A 21,480-nucleotide genomic window follows, 5' to 3' on the forward strand; every position below is an offset into this window, starting at 1 on the left:
AGCTTATAGTAGATGGTTAGATTAATCGACAAATTATGTAAGTAATTTGATTTAGTGATACATTTTGTTTTGTATCTATCTAATAATGTAGACATGGAGAGTAGGACCAATTTGAGTTAGCGCACATGGTGCAAATTATTATGACTTGTAAGAGGATGTGAAAATGAAGATCACAACATGAACATGAATCTGTCTTCTTTGTATAATTCAATTGTCCCTCAACAATGTCACAATGAGTAGATTACATACATATGATGCATCTAGAAATTAGTAGTTTTAGTACACACCTAGGACAAACTAATAAATATACGTATCTTATTATCTCAATGAGAATTTATTGATTTTTAAGCGCTACTTGGGTAAATTTGGCATAGGTCAAGCTGGCACGTGAGCAACTCATGGACGTCATTTTTGAAATACGGCCTAACTTAATATGACAATGAGTTGTGCATAGATATCAATTTTTAAAAACTGGCAGAAGTGTGATGAATCAATGCCGATCAAGGTCATCATGGTACCGCTTTTATTTTTAAAGTTAACAAAAAGTAGAATTTATTATAAGCGGTATGTGAACGTGACCTATTTTGGAGATGAAATGTTGGCTAGGTATGGACCAAATTAATGCATGGAAGTTCAACCTAAGGAAGGCAAGGCACGATACCAATTTTGATTTTTTCCTTCATTCATTTTAAAAAACATGTAGATTTGCATGACTACTTAACTCTTGGTCAACTACATATCTAAGATAGTGCAAAATACATTGCACTACTTATTTCCTCGTTAATACTATTATACTGTACCTTGGTATGTACCATTTAAAGATACGTTGTTGGATCATCTAATGGTTCTGATAGAGAATATCTATAGAATATTCTTATCTTAGGTTTAAGATATATTTTGTATAAGATTATCTTTGATATCTTTACATATCTTATGTTACCTAATATGATTAGGTTTCTCATTGTAACCTTATAAATATTGATCAATGGAAATCACTCTAATAAAGGAGTTTATATTATTTAACATGGTATCAGAGCAACGTGACATAGAGGTCACGGGTTCGAATCTCATCCACCCCTCCTTTAAAGTGGAATTAATTCGCGCCGGGTATGAAAGGGCCTGTGCTGCATCCACATTTCAAGCCCAAAGGGCCTTTCATGTGAGGGGGAGTGATAGAGTATAAAACATAAGCTGGCCCAGGAATATGTTTTATACTCTATCACGCCCCCTCACACGAGAGCCCGTTTGGGCTAGAAGTGTGGATGCAGCATGGGCCCTCCTCATACCCAGCACTTAATATTCCACTTGAAAGTGGGGGGTGGATGAGATTCGAACCCGTGACCTATATGTCACGCTGGCTCTGATACCATGTTAAATACGGGTCTGGGCCGCACCCGTCACGGGAGAGTGCAAGTCCACCACTTACAAGTCCAAGGAGGTTCCACCTCAAAACCATATGGCAATGAGGGGAGTAGCCCCTTAGCCTTATATTGTGGTGGTAACTCTTGAATTCTTTCAATGTGGGATTTCATTACCACTACACTAAGAATGCTCACATGTGGATTGTTCATGGGCTCAACACTCCCCCTCACATGTGAGCTGTCCATAGTGTTTTGGCCCAGTATACCTTAGCCATTAAGGCCCCAATCGTGAGTTCGTGGGCCTGGCTCTGATACCATGTTAGTGGACCAACTCAACCAAAAGCTTAAGCTTATGGTTGAGGCCCAGGAATATGTTTTATACTCTATCAGGTTCAATATAATTGCTTGTATGATGATTTAACTCACTAAAAAAAAAAGTATTTTTAAATCACAATACCGTTTTAAAATTAATAAAGTACTTAAATTACAAAGAGCATAATGGAGAAATTATGCAATTATTTCCCTTTTATTTTCAATACAGAAAAGAAATTGTGGAGAAAGGACCCAGGTCCACAGGTCCTCATTAGAAACATCAAAGTTTCACAAAAGCAAGAAAAGCCCAAACATTTGATCCAGTTCAAGCAATGTTATTGACCCAGTTCACTTTCCTTAGTCCATACTTATCAAATTTTTAATGCCAATCAATTTCATATACAAGTACTATTTTTAATTTATTATACTGTAGTTCTTTACATTTTATTATTTTTAAGAAAACATTTTTATTAATAATTAGGTTCCTAAAGCCAATATTTTGTATTTATATACCAAATCTAACCTCTAAAATCATGAACAACTTAGTTTTACTAAAGCTAAGCCAAGGTTCCTTATCTCTTAATTAAGCTGTGAGTGTAAGTAAGGGTCAATAAAATCTGTATTATAATTACATAGTCAGTTAATGAGGTTTCTCCAAAACCTCAATCCTCAACTCTTATGAGTTTAAAAAAAAAATTATTTTTATTATTTTTAATAACCTCCCATTAAGTAACTTCCATCACTTTTTTAAGTAACTTCCATCACTTTTTTAAGAAAACTTCCATCTTTCCTATGGAGTATTATTTTTTCTTTCTAAATATACATGTTACATGTATACCGAGCAGGCGAGCACTAGCACGGATATACACTCTAGTATAAGTAAAAGGAAAAATTGCCCGCAATAATCCCACCTTTGGGCCGTCCGCTAATAATAATCCGACCTTTGGATTATTTTTAAATAATCCCACCTTTATACCTCTTCCGCTTTAAATGGTCCTAACCGGTCACATAACTTGTTATTACAAGTTACCAGACACGTGTCACTCTACGATTGGTCAAAAAATTAAAAATAAATTTTTTTTTTAAAAAACATAATTTTTGTTTAAAAAAAAAAAAAAAAAAAACTAAAACCAGATTCCGGCAGCCCCACCTCCCCTACCCAATTCCGGCCACCATCTCCCTTCCCCTACCCCATTCCGGCAGCCCCTCCTCCCCTACCCAATTCCGGCCACCATCTCCCTTCCCCTCCCCGATTCCGTCCACCCCCTCCCTCTCCCTCCCCGATTCCGACCACCCCCTCCCTCTCCCTCCCAGTTTCCGACCACCCCCTCCCTCTCCCCCTCCCTCTCCCTCCCTGATTCCGACCACCCCCTCCCTCTCCCTCCCCGATTCCGACCACCCCCTCCCTCTCCCTCCCCGTTTCCGACCATCCCTTCCCTCTCCCTCCCCGATTCCGACCACCCCCTCCCTCTCCCTCACACCGTTGCAAATCCACCACGCACAAACCAGATTCCAAATTTTTTTTATTAATTTTTCAATAATTTTTTTTATTAATTTTTTAACCAACTATGTGGTGACACATGTCCAAACAATTCCAAATTATAAATGGTAACTTGTTTAGCCAGTTTCAAGTCACTTGGGACCATTGGGAGCGGGAGAAGTATAAAGGTCGGATTATTAAAAAATAATCGATAGGTGGGATTATTTTGGGCGGATGAGGCAAAAGTCGGATTATTCCGGGCAATTTTTCCTAAGTAAAAAGTACAACTATCTTGATGATATGGTATCGTAAATTCATAAATTTATTAGTTATAAAGACAAAGAAAAGATGAAAATCTCAATTATGTAAAAAGATATAACTTCAAACCTAAAGCTGGAGTTGGAGCTGCACCCGGAGACATTGATGGAGCCTTAGCTAGCGCTGTTGTTCGAAAAACAATAACCACGTCAGTAACCATTGCATATTTCATTTCGTAATAACTTAATTGTCACATTTAACTTTCGACAACGTATATATTATACTTCTTCCGTTCTATTAATATTGCAAGAATTGACTTTTTGCACTATTCATCACTCTTGTTTGACCATATAATATGATTTATACGTTAAACAAAATCTATTCATGTGAGATCTTGTTGGATTCGTCTCATAACATACTTTCACAATATTAACTTTTTATAATTTTTACTCTTACACAATTATAGATAATTAGCATATAAAATGTGCTTTGGGATGGGTAATTTTCTCCTTGTTGTAATATTAATAGAACGGAGGAAGTACGTACATACTACTAGATTATATAGGTTATACATTAGGAAAAAGTTAATTACCTTCACACTTAGCAAGTACATCAAATTGGAGGTTACAACGTTGTGGTAGAGTAAGTGCCTCCGTAATATTGAGACTCAAGGTCTGGATCAACTCAATGCTGCTAAAGATGTTACAAAGACAAGGGAGATCATTCTTAAGCACCACCTCTAGGGGCTTGCAACATGTGGCTGGTGGCGCGACGGTTGTCGAGTTAATGAATGGGCCACAAGGGTTGAGCTTTGTTACACAATCTGGTAAATCAGCGCCATCTTGTGCTCGTGCCGCTAGTGGTGTTGACACCGCTAGCACCACCATCAAAGCAGCCAAGCAAAACACTTTGCTCATTTTTTTTTTAAGTATGTGTTTGGTTTGATTTGTTGTTACGTGTTTGTTATTATATTTTGTACTCATTTTGATTTCTATTTATAGACTTTTTTTTGGTATTGTTGATTATCAAAAACAATAATAATTCTTCATATTTATTTGATTTGTAGTGCATGATGAATGAAGTTTCCTTAGGTATTATTAGTTCGAGCTTCATGTATTTCCGAAAATATGATTGACCTTGATCTTGACCTTTTATTTTTTTTCTTTTCAATTATAAACATACATGTAAGTATATGCTTAATTATATTTGGAAAGAACCTCCCTTGAGATCGAGTTAACATCTAGCTATTATTTGACCTTCTCGATTAGTACTGAAATATATTATATTTTTATTTTTACGTATATACTTCTTTTAATAGCAAGTTGTTTTAATATAGTTGAATGGTTCAGGATGAACGAATGATTTCCATTCAGTAATCAGCATACGAAGTATATTAATAAAAATAGATTCCTATTATTCTACTCTATTTTATTTTGTAAATGAGATGGAATGGTTTTAATTTTTATTTGGCGTAGCCGTGAGGATGTTTTCCTTCTGATTCATCTGTTCGTAAATGAGATCGTTAGATTGTCTCTTCAACAAGGCTGTAATTTTCAGCGATATAAGCGGGAGATGCTCCGCAGTGCAAGATCTACTCGACGATCGTAGTTTTTATGAAGGAAAATTCTATTTGATTCAATATCTTATGTATTTGTTAACGTCGAATCTCTATTGTAGATGTCGTATGACTTTTAATTAATGAAATATTTTTGCTATTAAAAAAAAATAAAATTATTTGGCGTAAATATTAGGATTTTTTACCAAAATGGCTATTTTAACAAAAGTATTTACTAAAACGGCTAATTTTAAAATTTAATTCCCAAACTAGCTAAATTTATTGATTTGAAAGGATATTATTTATTTTTAATATTCCTTTGAACCTGTTCGATTCACTTTATGTTTATTTTTTTTTTTTGTTTTATTTAAAAAGAATTAGGTTTTTTTAAAAAAAATTTGGTTTTATTTAAATTCTTATGCCATACTTTAAAATATCCCATTAATTTGAACAATAACAATCAACATAATATATATGCAGCAATTCTCAATTTTAAAAAAAGTTACACAACATAAACAACCACTCAAAAAAAAATGATCCAAACTTTTAATCAACAAATGAAAAAAAAAATACAACTATTTTTTTAACACATAAAAATAGAAATAAATATATGTAAGTTTGATTTATCATACACATTAAACAAAAAAATTATACATACTGGCCGACATAAACAAAGAGTATACAATTAATTTAATAGACATGAAAAAGATGAACAATATCTTAAATTCCCTTATCGTAGTATAAATTTGCGGTAAGATTGATAGAACAATAATACTTGAAATCCAAATTTTTGTGACTGATATGATCAAGATGAAAAATTAGGGCTTTTAATTTTTATTTTTTTTGGAGAGAAATTAGGGATCTGCGAGTCTGCCACTGTTTACGTTCTTCGTAGTTTTGTAAACTGCTTAAATTTTTCAACTTAAAAAAATCTTTAAGGAAATAAAAATAAACCAAAGGTGAACCATACTGGTTCAAAGGAAATAAGAAATAGATAAATTCCTTCCAAGTTAATAAATTAGCTAGTTTGGGAATTAAATTTTATAATTAGCCATTTTGGTAAATAATTTTGTCAAACTAGCTGTTTTGATACAAGATCCTAAATATTAATTATTACCAAAGGTGCAGTAGTTCGAATATGTTGTCCTGATAAAACTCTCATCTCGATATTGTCCATCCCATCTACTTAGAATTGAATAAGTGCATTAGTATGACTTATAAACATGCCAGAGCACATCTCTAACCATTATATCAATCTTTGATTATTGTCAATTAGTAAAGTAGTTATGTAAAAAGTTGTAATTATGGACATGTACATACGTTATTGCACTAATTTAGCAAACTTTTCATAACAACTTTTGTCATAGATCATTTATACTATAAAATAATAATCGTATGAAGAATAAAATCAAGTCAAAATTGATAAGTGAAGAGCGCAAAATCAAAATGATGCATTTACAGAAAGAGATATAGAAGTATAAATCTTTAACTTGTTTGAAAAATGAAATACTTTAGAATGTAACCTTGCTGTCAAGATGAAGGCCAGTTCATAAATAGCTAAAATTATTCCCCTTATGTATTATGTAATAGCTAGTCTGATTTAATGGCTTACCAAGTCTGGGCAAATAATGTCTTCAAGAAATATAGAAAAATTAATCACAAGAGCCAATCTAGGGAGGCTATATATATGAAGTATCCTTGAATATTTCTGTTATCACGCATGTACTCACCACCTTCATTTATGCTGGCAGTAAAAAAATAATACAAGTGCATCATTATGACATTATTGTTATTTTTTCAATATACGAGTAGTAGCAGAAAATAAGTTGGTTAAATTAGGATATTCCCTAGAATATTACTCCCTCAATCCCTTTATTTGTGCCCATTTTTTTTTAAAAAAATATGAGTAAAATATTAAAGTCTGTTACCATAAAATTCTACTCCCTCCGTTTCATAATGTTAGTCCCGTATACTATTTTGGGTGTTTCAAAAAAATCTACCTATATTAAATATATTTCATTAATTATTTGATTTTTTTGCAATTAATTGATTGTTTATTGATGACACAACTTTAAGTAACGAAATTTTTACCTTAAATTATGCAATTATGACTTGTGTTTTCCTAATAAAAAATCAAAAAAGTTAAATAAGGTAAACTAATTATGAATTATGTTGTACTTTAATGTTAGATTCCAAATATATTAATTTTCTTATTTTATGTGATTGATTCCATATGGAACTAACATTATGAAACATAGAGAGTATTAATATGTAAGAGATAAGATATATAATATATATAGTCATGTGAGATTTTGTTGGAAGTCTTATTTAATATTTGATTAATACATAGTAGTTTTTATAATTTTAGATATGTATGAAACGGAGATAAAATCGTTTTAAAACACATTTTGTATACTGTGAAAAGTAATAATAATAATAAATAATAAAAAAAATAAAAAAAACCTGGAGCAAATATCAAAGACAAAGGGAGTGTATATATATTACGAATTACAATGTAGGGTATACATACTAGTGACTACTAATTCAATTATTTTCAAAAAAATAACCACCATATATACTCCTTTAGTCCCTTTTTGTTTGTACCATGTGAACTCACTTTTTGGGCCAAATGGTGCAAACAATAAGTTAGGGACGGAAGGAGTACTTAGCAGTCACCAAACGTACAAGGCTTCGTGTAATGAAAAAGTTTGCATCTCATAATTAAGAGATTGTGGGATGAGTGGGATCAAACCCCACAAGAGGCAATTTAAGGTGAGGATTCATTTCACGAGAGTTAAACACCGCAAATAATATTTATCAACACCGCCAACATTATTTTAAGTAAATAGACACCAATACCCTTACTATAACCCCCACCTTTCTTCCTCTTTCTCTATTTTTTTCTCTCTCATCACCCACAATCACCACTTCTCTCACCGTGTTTTCTCTCTCATCACCCATTTCCCTCATTCCCAAAGTGCCTAGCCTGATAACCCTTTTTAATTTTACTCATTCCCAAAGTGCCTAGCCCGATAACTCTTTTAATATCCCTCATTCCCAAAGTACCTCACCCGATAATTCGGGCCGAGCAGACCTATGAGAGGTTTTGACCCATTCCTTCTTTTTACCAACCCCTCCTAAAAAAACTTCGTATACAACTCTACTAGTCGTAGACTCGTAGTTGATAATTTTATGGTTATATTTTTGCCCACCATTCGTCGAAAAAACTATGTATTCAACTCAATGATGATGTTATACTCCATAGTTCATATGTTGTCTAAGTTATGATGAGGAATGAAGGTGCATAATGTTGTGACCAGGTTGTTTAAGTTAAGTGCCTGTATAGTTTAACTTATTTTCATTTATTTCAGGTGTAATAAGTTCAGATAAGTTCATTTAAGTTTAAATTTAGGAAAATAAGTTCTCATAAGTGATAGAGTTATGAGAAAGAGAATGTTGGAAAGCTTAATTATATTGATGTGATTCCATGAGTATATATAGTACATGAGTAAGCAATATAATACGACTAGATACATTGGAGTACTTGTTTAGGAACATTAGCTAAGAATAAGGGATATCTTTGACTATCAATCTAAAGAGTAAATCAAGGTATTGCTAACTATAAACAATATCAATAAATATGATTTAATCAAATCCTTTACACGCCCCCGCAAGATGGACGGCCAAAGGGAAAGTACAATCTTGTAAAATGAATGTTCTTCTTGATTGTTGATTGCCACTTCAAGATGTTGGTGTTTCTTCAATTGAGAGGTGTACGTACCAAATTTAGAGTTAAGAGAGAGATTTTTTTTTAGATGGAGGAGTTGCATGAAGAAGTAAAAAGATACGAAGTAGTATATAGAGAGAGAATAAGATGTTGTTTAATGGGTGTTTTTCACGGTTTTTAAACACATGAACCATTGATTGTAAATATTTAAAAATAAATAAAAATTTGCTAGCGTATACTCGCAACAAATGGGAGGGAAAAAAATATAGAGGTTCCGATCCTTCACCACCATTGAAGGCGAGATAGAAAATATTAATGGTGGTGATGGTGGTTTAGAACAGAATGTTATGTTTCTCCATAATGGTTTTAGAGAGAATTTCGTATATGGTAACACATGGTAGGTAGACTACGGGATATCGAAAAAGGTTTGTTTCTCCATGTAAGGGGTTTGGAGAAAAAAATATATATCAATGGCATCTCTTGGTATATGAAATACGGGGTGCCAAAAGAGTTGAGTGAAAAATGTGATTTTGGTTTGAAGCTTTCCGAGAAGAAAGTTTGATATGGTCACCATCATTTGTCGGTGTCAACAAAAGGTTTTGATAGTGTAACCATGGTAGTAGCGGAAGCAAGAAAAGATGGATCAAAAGCTCATGATACCATGATAGAGTTATGAGAAAGAGAATGTTGGAAAGCTTAATTATATTGATGTGATTCCATGAGTATATATAGTACATGAGTAAGCAATATAATACGACTAGATACATTGGAGTACTTGTTTAGGAACATTAGCTAAGAATAAGGGATATCTTTGACTATCAATCTAAAGAGTAAATCAAGGGATTGCTAACTATAAACAATATCAATAAATATGATTTAATCAAATCCTTTACAATAAGGATTACCCAAGTGCAATTAAATTACAATTAAAATAAGGTCTAATAAGTTCAAATAATTTCAGATAAGTTTAGATTAGATAAGATCAGTTCTGATAAGTAAAAATTAGGTGAATAGAACACACGAATAATAACTCTTGTCATTAATGACAATTTTAACTTAATTAATAAGTATCCGGTGGTACTTTTAGATCTCATGTTATGTTAATATAATAATTGTACCAAAAAAAGATACGAGTAAAAAATACCAACAAGATTATTGGTACTTTTAAATTCATATTATTGGTACGAGAGTAGAAATGAGAGAAAATATTGGGGAGAATTTATCTTTTTAAACACTTCATGAGTAAATTTGGCATAGGACAACTTGGCACGCTGGCAACTGCACTCTTGGATAGGGGTGTCAATTCGGATGAACAGATTGGGTTAGGTAAATTTTTAAAGTTATGTCATACTAAATTGTTATGTTCACGCGATTTCAATTCTGAATTGGATATTTTTCGGATCGGTTTCGGATTAGGTCGGGTTGGGTGTGCTTTTGACATCTCTACTCTTAGACGTCAATTTTGAAATATGGCGTAACCTCATGACAATGGGTTGCGCATAAATGTCTTTTTTTAAAAAAAATTGGCGGAAGCATGACCTTAGTTGGAGATTAACCGCAGAAATTATCAAGCGATTTGTTGGCGCGACATGACATGACCTGCCTAGTTGAGATGAAATTTTAGCGGGGGTTGTTAAACGTAGCTCCCCTTTTACTAGGCATCGCTCGCATTTTTTTTTAAGATTTTCCATTTTTACCCCTATCAAATAAATAGCCACGACTCACTTCACGATACTCACAACTCTCGCACTTCACTCTCATACTCTCATTTACTCTCATTTTATTCTCTAAAAAAAATTAAGTAAAATCAGGAAAACAAAAAATTTGATTACAATAATAAATTTGATAAAATAATAATACTAATTACTATAATCACAAAATTAATACTAATCATAATAATAATAATAATAATAATAATAATAATAATAATAATAATAATAATAATAATACAAAGATTACAATAGTAAATTTGATTAATTAATCAATTTAAGAAAAAAAAAACACTACATACATCCGCCCAAAACATTAGGATCCTCCTTGGTGGATCCGGAAATTTTAAGTGGATCCCCCTACGTGGATCCTAAAATTTTAGGCGGATGTTTTATTTCAATTTTTTTTTTAAAAAAGTAAGACGACTTACGGAATCCTCCGACGAAGCTTTCGGTGTCCGAATGTTGTCGACATCCATCGTCCTAAACCTGTTGCTAATGCTTAATAAATTTTTTTTAAAAAAATAAACTTGGATTTTGGTGGTAGATCGAATGTGGTGGGGCGAGGTCGGATGTGGTAGTTCGGGATTTTTTTTTTTTACCACGTGGTAGTAAATGGAGGGGTCGAGAATGATATTATACCATTATGCACTACAATTTACACAAAGGGCAATATCGTCCTTTCATGTCAAAAAGGGAGCGTTAGTATGTAAAATGGGAGCGACGATTAGCAGTTCAGAATTTAGCCTAGGTATGGACCTAATTTGGCTAATTAATGCATGTAAGTTTGACCTAAGGATGGCACGATACCAATTTTGATTTTTCCTTCACTCATTTTAAAAATAGTCAAAACTTAAATCTTGCTCAACTCTGTATCTAAGATAGTACTATACACTGTACTGCAAAATGTTCTTAAGGTATTTTAGTACCATTGTACTACTTAAGTACTTAGGGCTTATTTTCATTGCTGAAATGAGCTGAACTTGAATTGAACTGAACTTATTAGAGCTGAACTGAACTTATTAGAGCTGAACTTAACTGAATATTTTATGAGAGAAAGCAATTAGGAGATGAACTGAACCGAATAACCGAACCGAACCGAACTTAAAATAATCTGATGAGAACAAGCCCTATTACCTCGTTAATACTATTAAACCATGCTGGTATGTGCAATTTAGAGATATGCTATCGGATCATCTAATGGTTCAATCTAAATGCTTGTTGGTATCTTGCTTGTATGATGTTTTATATTTTTTTCTAGGATATCCACCCAGTTTACCAGAGCTTAGTTCTGACTACGTCTGAATCTGACCCGGGTCGCACTTATACTTGGCTTATGGTGGGTGAATATCCCAACAAGAGTTTTTGTATACAGTGAGGCTCAAACCTAATACTTCCCTTTAGGACATCACCACTTGAGCCAACAAGTGTTGGTATATGACGTTATATGTGTGTAGACACGGAAATTTTATGAGTGTCATACATTAAATTAAATAAATTAATTTGGATTAAAATCATATGAATAATCCATTTTAATTATTTTTGGCCCACTCAAATAAGTAATCCGAATTAATCAAATACAATTCGAATTATAAAATAAATTAAATGGACCAGGTTAAAAGACTTCTAAGTCATAAAATGGGTCAGGCCCCAAACCTACTAAGTCCACTCAAGGGATTCTCATCTCCTATAAATATACCATTCCTCCATCAATTGAGGGATCCAGAAATCATTATTCCAAGAGCTCATAAAAGTCAAACGGAATTCTCTATGAAGTAAGTCATCAAGCATATCAAACTCGTGCCGACTTGTTCAGATACACTCAAACACATTTGAACGGGACTAAGCTTCAAAGCCCTCGTTCAGGTGTATTCAAACAAAACTCTTGAATACAGGTTGACATCATCAAACGTCACCCTGCATTTAAACTCAAGTCGACGTCATCAAACGTCAATCTACAGGTGTCACACACGTGTCATCGTCATCAAACGTCACCCTGCATTTAAACTCAAGTCGACGTCATCAAACGTCAATCTACAGGTGTCACACACGTGTCATCGTCAAGCTACGGAACAGAATCAGAGGACTTAGTTTATTTTATTATAAACTTTTATACAAAGATTGTACCCAAAAATCACATATTAATATAAATTCATTTGTTACTTTATTTCCCGTCTTTATTTATTTAGACTCGAAATTTGTATAAACAATGTGATTGAGCCCATTGAGGTAATAATGGATTGTAAGAGAACATCTCATTAAAAAAAAAAGGGGAAGCATATTAAAATCACAACACAATAGCGTTTTTAACTTAATGAAGTACTTAAATTACAAAGAGCATCATGGTCTCGTGGAGCAATTATGCAATTTTTTCTCTTTTATTATTGGGTGAGCAGAAATAAGCAATAGTTCAATACAGAAAACACATATTGAAGTAAGATTAAAAGGACCTAGGCCCACAGGCCCTCAAAAGAACACAAAAGAAGAATAAAGCCCAAACATCTGATCCAGTCCAAGCAATGTTATTGACCCAGCTGACTTTCCTTAGTCCATACCTACAAAAGTTTTAATGCCAATTAATTTCATGTACAATTATAACATTAATCTAAATAAGTCCCTCACCAAAACAATGAAAAATATGTTATTTAGGAAAAAAAAAAAGAAAAAAAAGGAAAATATGTTTAGTGAAAACTGACAAATTGATAATTGTATAAATGCATCTTGCTTGAATGTTATTGATTACACAAATTTTTAGTTGGGGCAGATTTTCATTTAATTATAGTAAGACGAGTTAAAGTTGTCCTTGTATAATACAAAAGTTATCTTTTTTCGAACATTAATTTTACCCTTAAAAAATACTTAAAATGTATAAATCAATCATATTTAGTCTTCATAACATGTATCTATTAGAGATTACACTTTAAATACAATCGATCTCATTACAAATTAAAAATTACCGTGGATAAAGTTATCATAAACTTGTTAAAGTTACCCTCTTGTAATTAAGTGTCTTATTGATTAAACATATACAAAGTATTTATTTTTCTTAATAAAAAACAATCCCAGGCCAATAAACGTCATTGATTAAACTTTAAACTGCTAGGGTATGTAACCTCCAAAATCGCACGCACCTTATATCATTAAACTGCTAGGGTATGTAATTAAGGTCAATTAAAACTAAAAAGTACAATTAATTTCTTGCCAAGATAATAAATCTATAAATAATTAATTTATATCAAGATGAAATGAAAATCACAATCATGTAAAAATACATAATTTCAAACCTGAAGTTGGAGCTGAAGCTGGGGACATTGATGGAGCCGTAGCTAGCGCTGTTGTTAGAAAAACAATACCACGTCAGCAACGAACCATTGCATGTTTTGTTTCATATTCAATCAATTGTCACATTATTTTAACTTTCAATAATCAGTTGTCACATTATTTCAACTTTCAACGATATATATCGTATATAATAATACTAGCTAGTCGATTAATTTGGAGGAAGTTACCTTCACATTGAGCAAGTAAATCAAATTGGATGTCACAACGTTGTGGTAGAGTAAGTGCCTCCGTAACATTGAGACTCAAAGTCTGGATTATCTCAATGCTGCTAAAGATGTTACAAAGACAAGGGAGATCATTTTTAATCACCATCTCTAGGGGTTGGCAACATGCGGCGGGTGGCACGGCGGTTGTCGAGTTAACGAACGGGCCGCAAGGATCGAGCTCCGTAACACAGTCAGGTACGTCAGCTTCATCTTGTGATCGTGCCGCTAGAGGTGTTGATACCACTAGCACCACCATCAAAGCAGCCAAGCACAACACTTTGCTCATTTTGTTTTCTTAAGTAATTCGTAAATAGCTTGACAATATACGAATTGAAGTATGTATTTAATTTGTTTACGTGTTTGTTAAATTTTATACTCAAATTCTGATTTCTATTTATAGACTTATTATTTGGGTATGTATGTATGTAAGTAGCTTATTAAATATAAAAAAGTCATTTTTATTATTTATTTGATTTGTAGTGCATGATGATGAATGGAGTTTCCTTAGGTATACATTTGAGCTTAATGTATTTTTTTTCTTCATTTTTCTTTCAAATAATTAAAATGCAACATGTAAGTGCTTTATTATTTTTTTTGGGAAAGATTCTCCCTTAAGAGTTAACGTCTAAGCTGGTTGACCTTCTCGATTAGTATTGTAAATTTGTAATACGAAGTGTGTTATATGGAATAGTAATTAAGTATGTACTTCTCTTTAATAGCAAGTTGTTTTTGGTTGAATGGTTGAACGGATGAATTCCATTCAACATAATTATAAATATAGTTTCCCATTATTCTATTTTATTTTGTAAAGGCTAGGATGAGAATAATTTTGATTCTTATACAAGTATGAGTATTAAATATTACCAAAGGTGATAGCTCGAATCGTTGCCCCATTAAAATTCTCATCTCGGTCTTGTCCTTCCCATCTACTAAGAAGACGTAGAAATATAATGTATGGTAAGTTGGTAATCCGACCGGTTGCACATCGTGTACAATATAACCAAGATAATTTCATTGCCCCACCTTGTGCTTATATATCTTGTGAATTTGTAATATGAGAATTTAAGCCTACAACTAACATTGATTATTGACGTATCTAATAAGGTACAATAGGCTGTATGATGTATGATGTATGTGGAAATCAATCAGAACACTAATTTTTGTGTTAACTAATAAATACATACCTTCTCTTTATCTGAATAAATAATACATCAATATGACTTATATATGCCAACGCACAACTCTAATAACAATTATTAATATCTTTAATTGTCATTTAATTTAGCCAAATTAATAAAAAGTTGATATTGTGGATATATATATATATATATATATATATATATATATATATATATATATATATATATATATATATATATATATATATATATATATATATATATATATATATATATATATTTATATTTTGACTAATTTATTAGCAAACTTCACATAATAACTTTTGTCATTTATAAAATAGTACAAAGAATAAAATCAAGTCAAAGAGTGCTAAGTCAAACTAATGCATATATAGAGAGAGATACCGAGGGAGTATATATATAAACTTTGTATAAATATCTTCAACTTGTTTGAAAAATGAAATACTTTAGAATGTAAGCTCGCTGTCAGCCTGTCAAGAAGTAGGCCGGTTCATATATATGTCTAGCTAAATAAAATTATTCTCCTTATATATTAATGTAATATATAGCTAGTCTGATCTTATGGCTTACCAACATACCAAGTCTACGCAAATAATGTCTTCGAGAAATATAGAAAAATTAATGGCAAGAGCCAATCTAGGGAGGCTATATATATGAACGAAGTATCCTTGAATATTTCTGTTATCACGCATCTACTCATCACCACCTTCATATGGTGGCAGTAAAAAATAATACTACATTGTTGTTATTTTCAATATACGAGTAGTAGACTAGTAGCTAATAAGTTTGCTAGGATATTCCCTTGAATATTACGAAGTACCAATGTATATGTACTAATATATACTAGTACTAATTCCATTGCTTTTAAAATATGACTATCAAAATATATACATACTTTGTATACAACTATACAAGTCGCACTTGATTTTTTTTTTCTTTGGAAATTTTGTGAAAAACAACCTATTATAGTCCAGAATCTGTGAGAAACTACCAATAAAAAAACAATGACCCTGTTTGGGAGAAAGCTGAAAACTGAAAGTTGAAGCTGATTGAGTTAGCTGATTTTGACTAGCTGATTTTATTAACTGATTTGACTAACTTATTGTATTAATTGATTATATAAAAGTGTTTTGTAAATAGCTAATAGCTTAAAGGTGATTGAGTATGTGAAATGACCAATAAGCTAATTGTGGGGTAGGTAGTTTAGATAGGATTTTAAATTAAATGAAGTTATAAGTGTCATTTCACAATAATTAATGAATAAGCTAATTGAAAAAGCTCCTAAAATGAGCTTTTTCAAAAAGAGCTTATTTAGTGGAATAAGCTTACTACCAAACACTTGTATTAGCTTGTTTGACTAGTCAATCAGCTAAAGTTAGTCAAATAAGCTAATATACCCCCAATAAGCTTACTACCGAACAGGGCCAATGAAAATTGACAATTTCCACCTTCTGTTATGTCCATTTTAGCAATTACTACCTTCTATTTTTTTTTTTTTTGAAAATTACCACCTTCTACTTTCAAAAACATCAAAAGTTACCACCTTCTTGGCCCCTAACTACCACATGACGTCATTTTGGGCCCATTCTTTCCCTTCCCTCCCTATTTCCCTCACATTTCTCATTCCTATTTGGATTCTCATCTCCCCTTTCACTTTTTTCCCCCAAATCACCAATAATTGTTCGTCAATTTTGATTTGGAGGAGTGAATTGAAGTGTTTTTGATTGTTTGGGGAAAAAAAGTGAAAGAGGGGATGAGAATCGAGTTAGGAATGAGAAATGTGAGGGAAATGGGGAGGAAAAGGAAAGAATGAGCCCAAAATGACGTCATGTGGTAGTGGGGAGGCAAAAAGGTGGTAACTTTTGATGTTTTTGAAAATAGAAGGTGGTAATTTTCAAATAAAAAAATAAAAGGTAGTAATTGCTAAAATGGACTAAACAGAAGGTGGTGATTGTCAAAATTGTTGTAATTAACTACCTAATTTTTGAAAAATGTTGTAATTTACTACCTTACGCCGGATTATGAAGAATTTGACCAAAATTCTCCGGCGTTGACTTGGTCACGTGACCATCATGTGACACTTAATGACCCTTTCCTTTCCCAAATTTTCTCACAATTTTCCCACGTGATGATCACTAAGTGTCACGTGACCAAGTCAACACCGGAAAATTTTGGTCAAACTTCATAATTCGGTGTAAGGTAGTATATTACAACATTTTTCAAAAGTTAGGTAGTCAATTACAACATTTTTTTTAATAGGTAGTTTCTCGCAAATTTTGGACTATAATGGGTAGTTTTTCACAATTTTTTTTTTTTTTTTTGAAAGAATTGTAGTTGGTTTTTATTGTTATATCTCTACTCGATCTCCATTCCGGGAAAAATTAAAGCTAGCTACGTATATTCAACTCAATGATGTCATAGATCTAAGACTTTGGACAACAAATATGTTGTCTAAGTTATGATGAGGAATGAAGGTGCATGATCGATGTTATTTTTTTTTTTGATGCAAAAGTGGAAAAACCCGAACAAAAAACAAGCAAAACTACTTAACAAACCTGGGTGAGGTAACCCCAACTATGTCCTCCCAGAGAAGATTTTTTATTTCGATTAGAGGAGCATCGAAATAAACTACCCTTTCTTCGAGAACCACACCTAATAAGTTAGCCAATCGATCGGCTACTTTATTGTCCTCCCTAAAACAATGATAAACTAAAACATTACGAAAAGATTTAAAGAGATTTCTACAATTGTTCAAGATGTGATAACACTCGCCTCCTTGAAATAGTGCATGATCGACGTTATGATTGGTAAGGAGATAGAAATGAGAGTAAATATTGTTAATTTGAAAATTGGTAGTACTATTTTGGTGATAATATTAATGCTTTGATATCTTTTAACTTGGAGAAAATTAAAGTGATAGTTTAATGGTCGAGGTTGGTTAACTTGAGTTCCAAGTCTTCATCACTTTGACACATTTCGTAGCTTTAAAATAGTATTTTATTGTTACAAAAAAAAAATTAGTTAAATCGTACTCTACGATTTTTCATAGTAGCAAAATCATCAATCAAAGATTCAACACTAAACTCTACAACAATCTCTTTTTCTATGTATACAACCAAAACATCTCTAAGAAAATCATCCTCCATTTTACTCCTTAGTTGAGTTTTGACGATATTCATTGCAGAAAAGGCACGCTCACAAGTTACCAGTTTTGGGAATTGAAGTTCCAGATCATTTTGCCCCTCAAAATTTGTGTTTTGCTCATTATCATCACTCAAATTACTTTCGGGATTCAAATTTGCCTTTGAAGTGGAACCCTCTTCTTGTTGATTATTAACTTTTTTTTAAAAAAAAAATCTAGTGTTTTTGATTTCATAAATTAATTAGCAAATAACCCTAAAATTTGATCTAATGGTCCATTTAATAAATTAAAAATTAGCCAAAAATATTAAATAATTAAACATATTAACCAAGTAAACAACTAATCACAATCATGTAAATAACAATAAGAAATTTATTAATTAAATGAAATTACATAACTTAAAAAAATCAATAAAGAAGAATTTTTAAAAATATGATGCAGGTTCCCGTCATTAACTTTATATGTAGCTTTAGTGTTTTCATAAATTAATTAGCAAATAACCCTAAAATTTGATCTAATGGTCCATTTAATAAATTAAAAATTAGCCAAAAATATTAAATAATTAAACATATTAACCAATCATTACCTAACCAATGTGACAAACCTTATTTATTGTAATTTATGTGTCTTCAACGCTATATATAATATTTTAAGGGGGGCCGAGAGTTGATAATAAAGGGCCGGGGAGGCCGGGCCTCCACCAGCCCCCCCGGTCCCTTCGCCCCTATATATATATATGTATAGTATATTTTTAAAACCGTTTACAGAGTATATTTAGTTATTCGAAAAAAATGAACTTTTTCCCCCTTATTCTGAGCATAAAAAGAGCATATATATGAGGTCAATTTTAATAATTATAATCCAATTATATAAGTACTAGTACGTACAAAAGGTTAATATCTTAATTATTATCGATGATATGCAAAATTATGGCTTGTAAGGTTTAGAAAAACTTGTATGAACCTGGTTCACAATACTATTATTGTGGACCCGAAATTCTACATGTGCGTAACTGGCTTTGTATTGAACATAGTGACCCTAATATTAAATATAGTAACCTTAATTTTAATATAGTAACCTTTAATAAAATTTGTGTGATTTTAATATTGTTGCAAACTGAAGTATGATATTATGATCCTAATTTTAACCTAGTGACCTATATTATTCATATTGACCGGTATTTTAAATTTTTCATTTAAAATTTTTTATCTCTTATGACCTTTATAAAACACAATCACTTTTATTTTAACATAATGACTATTATTTTAACATAGTGACCTTTTTATTAAATTAATAAAACGACCATAATATCTCTATTATAAGTGGTCCACAATAAATTAGTGTGAACCAGGTCTATTTAAGAGTTTGTATGTGTGGTTTATTATAGCAATGTGTTAGTAATATAAATTTCGAACAATGTAGAGCTTATTCGTGAAATTCGAAAAAGAATTGCATGTAACCACCAATAATCCATTACAACCTCAATGTTACCAATTAAAGAGATCGAAATCGCCAATCCAATAATACAATCTCAAAAAAAAAAAAAAAAAAAAATCATTTTAATCCGTTCTCCATACTATGTATGAACACGGATATTAATTATTTACGAGTAGTTACACTAATAAGAATGGCATTAATCAAGAATTATATATGTGTATTCCAGTTGGGAGTGTAGACGTTCCTAATAAAACATTAATCCCGCCAATACCAACATCAAGCTAGAAATTGGTCCCGCTCGTTTAACGATGTTTGCAGCACTCTTTCCTGCAAGATTAATTAAGATGAATTTCAATAACTAGTTAATTATTTCAATTTACTTCGATAATATGGATTAATACAGTGTTACATATGTGGCAACTAACACGAGGTGAAAAGTATGTCTATATTAATTTTGAATCCTGATTTTGAATAGAATTACTAAAAGAAATCTTAAAATTGTAGTAATTACCTGCGGGACTTGGAGATGATTCAGATGAAGTTGTAGTTTCACCACCAGCTACTGGAGATTTAGTTGGTGCTGCTCCTTTTACTATAAATATCAAATAAGTTGTAAATAAATTTTACTTTTGTACAAAGTTATGAAAGGAATAGAATGTTTGAGAATTACGAGAGAATAAAAATAGGCATACAAGATTTTATTAGATTCGCTGCAATTTAGTTTTACATTAGCAAATTTTTAGGAGTATGCTTTTTAAATTGTTCGTTCCAATTTGGCTTGTATGTTTACTAGCGAACTACAACTTTGACCATTCAATTGGAAAGACTGTTAGAAATTTTCATGATTTTACATTATATTTCCAACAAATTTGATCAATATTTCAAAATTGTTTTTTATATTCCTTTTTTTTTATGACCTTTAAAAACCACATTATAAGATCAAAGGAACAAAGGGTACAACAAATTGAATACTTATGTAAAATTTAATCACTCAAACTCTTAAGGACTTGTAACTAGTTGCATTATAATTTTAATAGCCATATATATAAAACAATAAGAATATTACCTTTTTTACAAAGACTGGTATCAACATTTTTAATGCCACATTTGATGGGGAGCTCCATGGCCTGGGTCATATTGACATGATAAGTGGTGGCAAGTTCAGGGTTCTCGAAAATATTACAAAGGCATGGCACCTGTGTTTTGAACGCCTCCGTAAGAGGGCCGCAACACATTGGTGGTGGATTGGTAGTGGCATTGATGAACTGCGCGCAAGGCATCAATGCTTGAATGCACGACGTGCTTGGATCTTGAGCATGTGTAGATACCAACATTACCGCGAATAGTACCATGATCATCATCACCTTCTCAAATGCCATTTTATATGATCTCTACTAGGATGGAAAAACTTCCTTCTTATTAGTGTACTAATATATGAATTTGATTTTACTAGAAAAAAATATTTTATTGAAAATATGTTTGATTTGTTGAAGAATTTTGGATTGGTTGTATATATAGGATGAATCTTAGAATGTAGCAGATTTTTTAAGATATCAATGGACCTGGCAATTTTAAGCCAAGGTGTAATTTGATCTGTAGTAAATAGCTGTAACATGTTGGCCACTAACTAATTTAAATACATCACATGAACTTCGTTATTAACTGTAATTTGAGAAATTTTCATGTTGTACTAATTAAGGAGTAATTAATTGATAAATTTAATGATATATATTAAGATAATTTAACAATAGATTATGAATAACAACTAATTATACCATATTCACAACTCAT

General features: G+C 31.9%; 3 protein-coding genes across 3 annotated transcripts; all 3 read right to left on the reverse strand.

The window, feature by feature from the left end:
- Window positions 1-3,514: 3,514 nt before the first annotated feature.
- On the reverse strand, window positions 3,515-4,328 carry LOC145567518 (non-specific lipid transfer protein GPI-anchored 3-like). The gene is made up of 2 exons (XM_081626817.1): window positions 4,004-4,328; window positions 3,515-3,594 (listed from the first exon to the last, which is right to left on the reverse strand). The coding sequence occupies exons 1-2, from the start codon at window positions 4,326-4,328 to the stop codon at window positions 3,515-3,517; spliced, it is 405 nt and encodes a 134-aa protein (XP_081482943.1).
- Window positions 4,329-13,660: 9,332 nt separating this feature from the next.
- On the reverse strand, window positions 13,661-14,236 carry LOC145567525 (non-specific lipid transfer protein GPI-anchored 9-like). Its single transcript, XM_081626826.1, has 2 exons — window positions 13,912-14,236; window positions 13,661-13,734 (listed from the first exon to the last, which is right to left on the reverse strand). The coding sequence occupies exons 1-2, from the start codon at window positions 14,234-14,236 to the stop codon at window positions 13,661-13,663; spliced, it is 399 nt and encodes a 132-aa protein (XP_081482952.1).
- A 5,484-nt stretch (window positions 14,237-19,720) lies between these two features.
- LOC145581422 (non-specific lipid transfer protein GPI-anchored 9-like) lies at window positions 19,721-21,089 on the reverse strand. Its single transcript, XM_081638433.1, has 3 exons — window positions 20,756-21,089; window positions 20,201-20,281; window positions 19,721-20,016 (listed from the first exon to the last, which is right to left on the reverse strand). Exons 1-3 carry the CDS (start codon window positions 21,066-21,068, stop codon window positions 19,934-19,936), a joined length of 477 nt encoding a protein of 158 aa, XP_081494559.1. The 5' UTR covers window positions 21,069-21,089; the 3' UTR covers window positions 19,721-19,933.
- Between the last annotated feature and the right edge of the window lie 391 nt (window positions 21,090-21,480).

This window comes from Chenopodium album, chromosome 2 (genome assembly GCF_948465745.1).
Source record: "Chenopodium album chromosome 2, dcCheAlbu1.1, whole genome shotgun sequence".
Taxonomy (NCBI): Eukaryota; Viridiplantae; Streptophyta; class Magnoliopsida; order Caryophyllales; family Amaranthaceae; genus Chenopodium; species Chenopodium album.

What these genes read in the sequence shown, in the direction of transcription:
- LOC145581422 (XM_081638433.1), bottom strand. Translation starts at nt 21,068, where the DNA reads ATGGCATTTGAGAAGGTGATGATGATCATGGTACTATTCGCGGTAATG. An exon ending in TACCAGTCTTTGTAAAAAAG is followed by an intron (nt 20,282 to 20,755) that starts GTAATATTCTTA and finishes TGATATTTATAG; the next exon opens with TAAAAGGAGCAGCACCAACT. An exon ending in ATCATCTCCAAGTCCCGCAG is followed by an intron (nt 20,017 to 20,200) that starts GTAATTACTACA and finishes TTAATCTTGCAG; the next exon opens with GAAAGAGTGCTGCAAACATC.
- LOC145567525 (XM_081626826.1), bottom strand. Translation starts at nt 14,236, where the DNA reads ATGAGCAAAGTGTTGTGCTTGGCTGCTTTGATGGTGGTGCTAGTGGTA. An exon ending in TTTACTTGCTCAATGTGAAG is followed by an intron (nt 13,735 to 13,911) that starts GTAACTTCCTCC and finishes TTCTAACAACAG; the next exon opens with CGCTAGCTACGGCTCCATCA.
- LOC145567518 (XM_081626817.1), bottom strand. Translation starts at nt 4,328, where the DNA reads ATGAGCAAAGTGTTTTGCTTGGCTGCTTTGATGGTGGTGCTAGCGGTG. An exon ending in TGTACTTGCTAAGTGTGAAG is followed by an intron (nt 3,595 to 4,003) that starts GTAATTAACTTT and finishes TTCGAACAACAG; the next exon opens with CGCTAGCTAAGGCTCCATCA.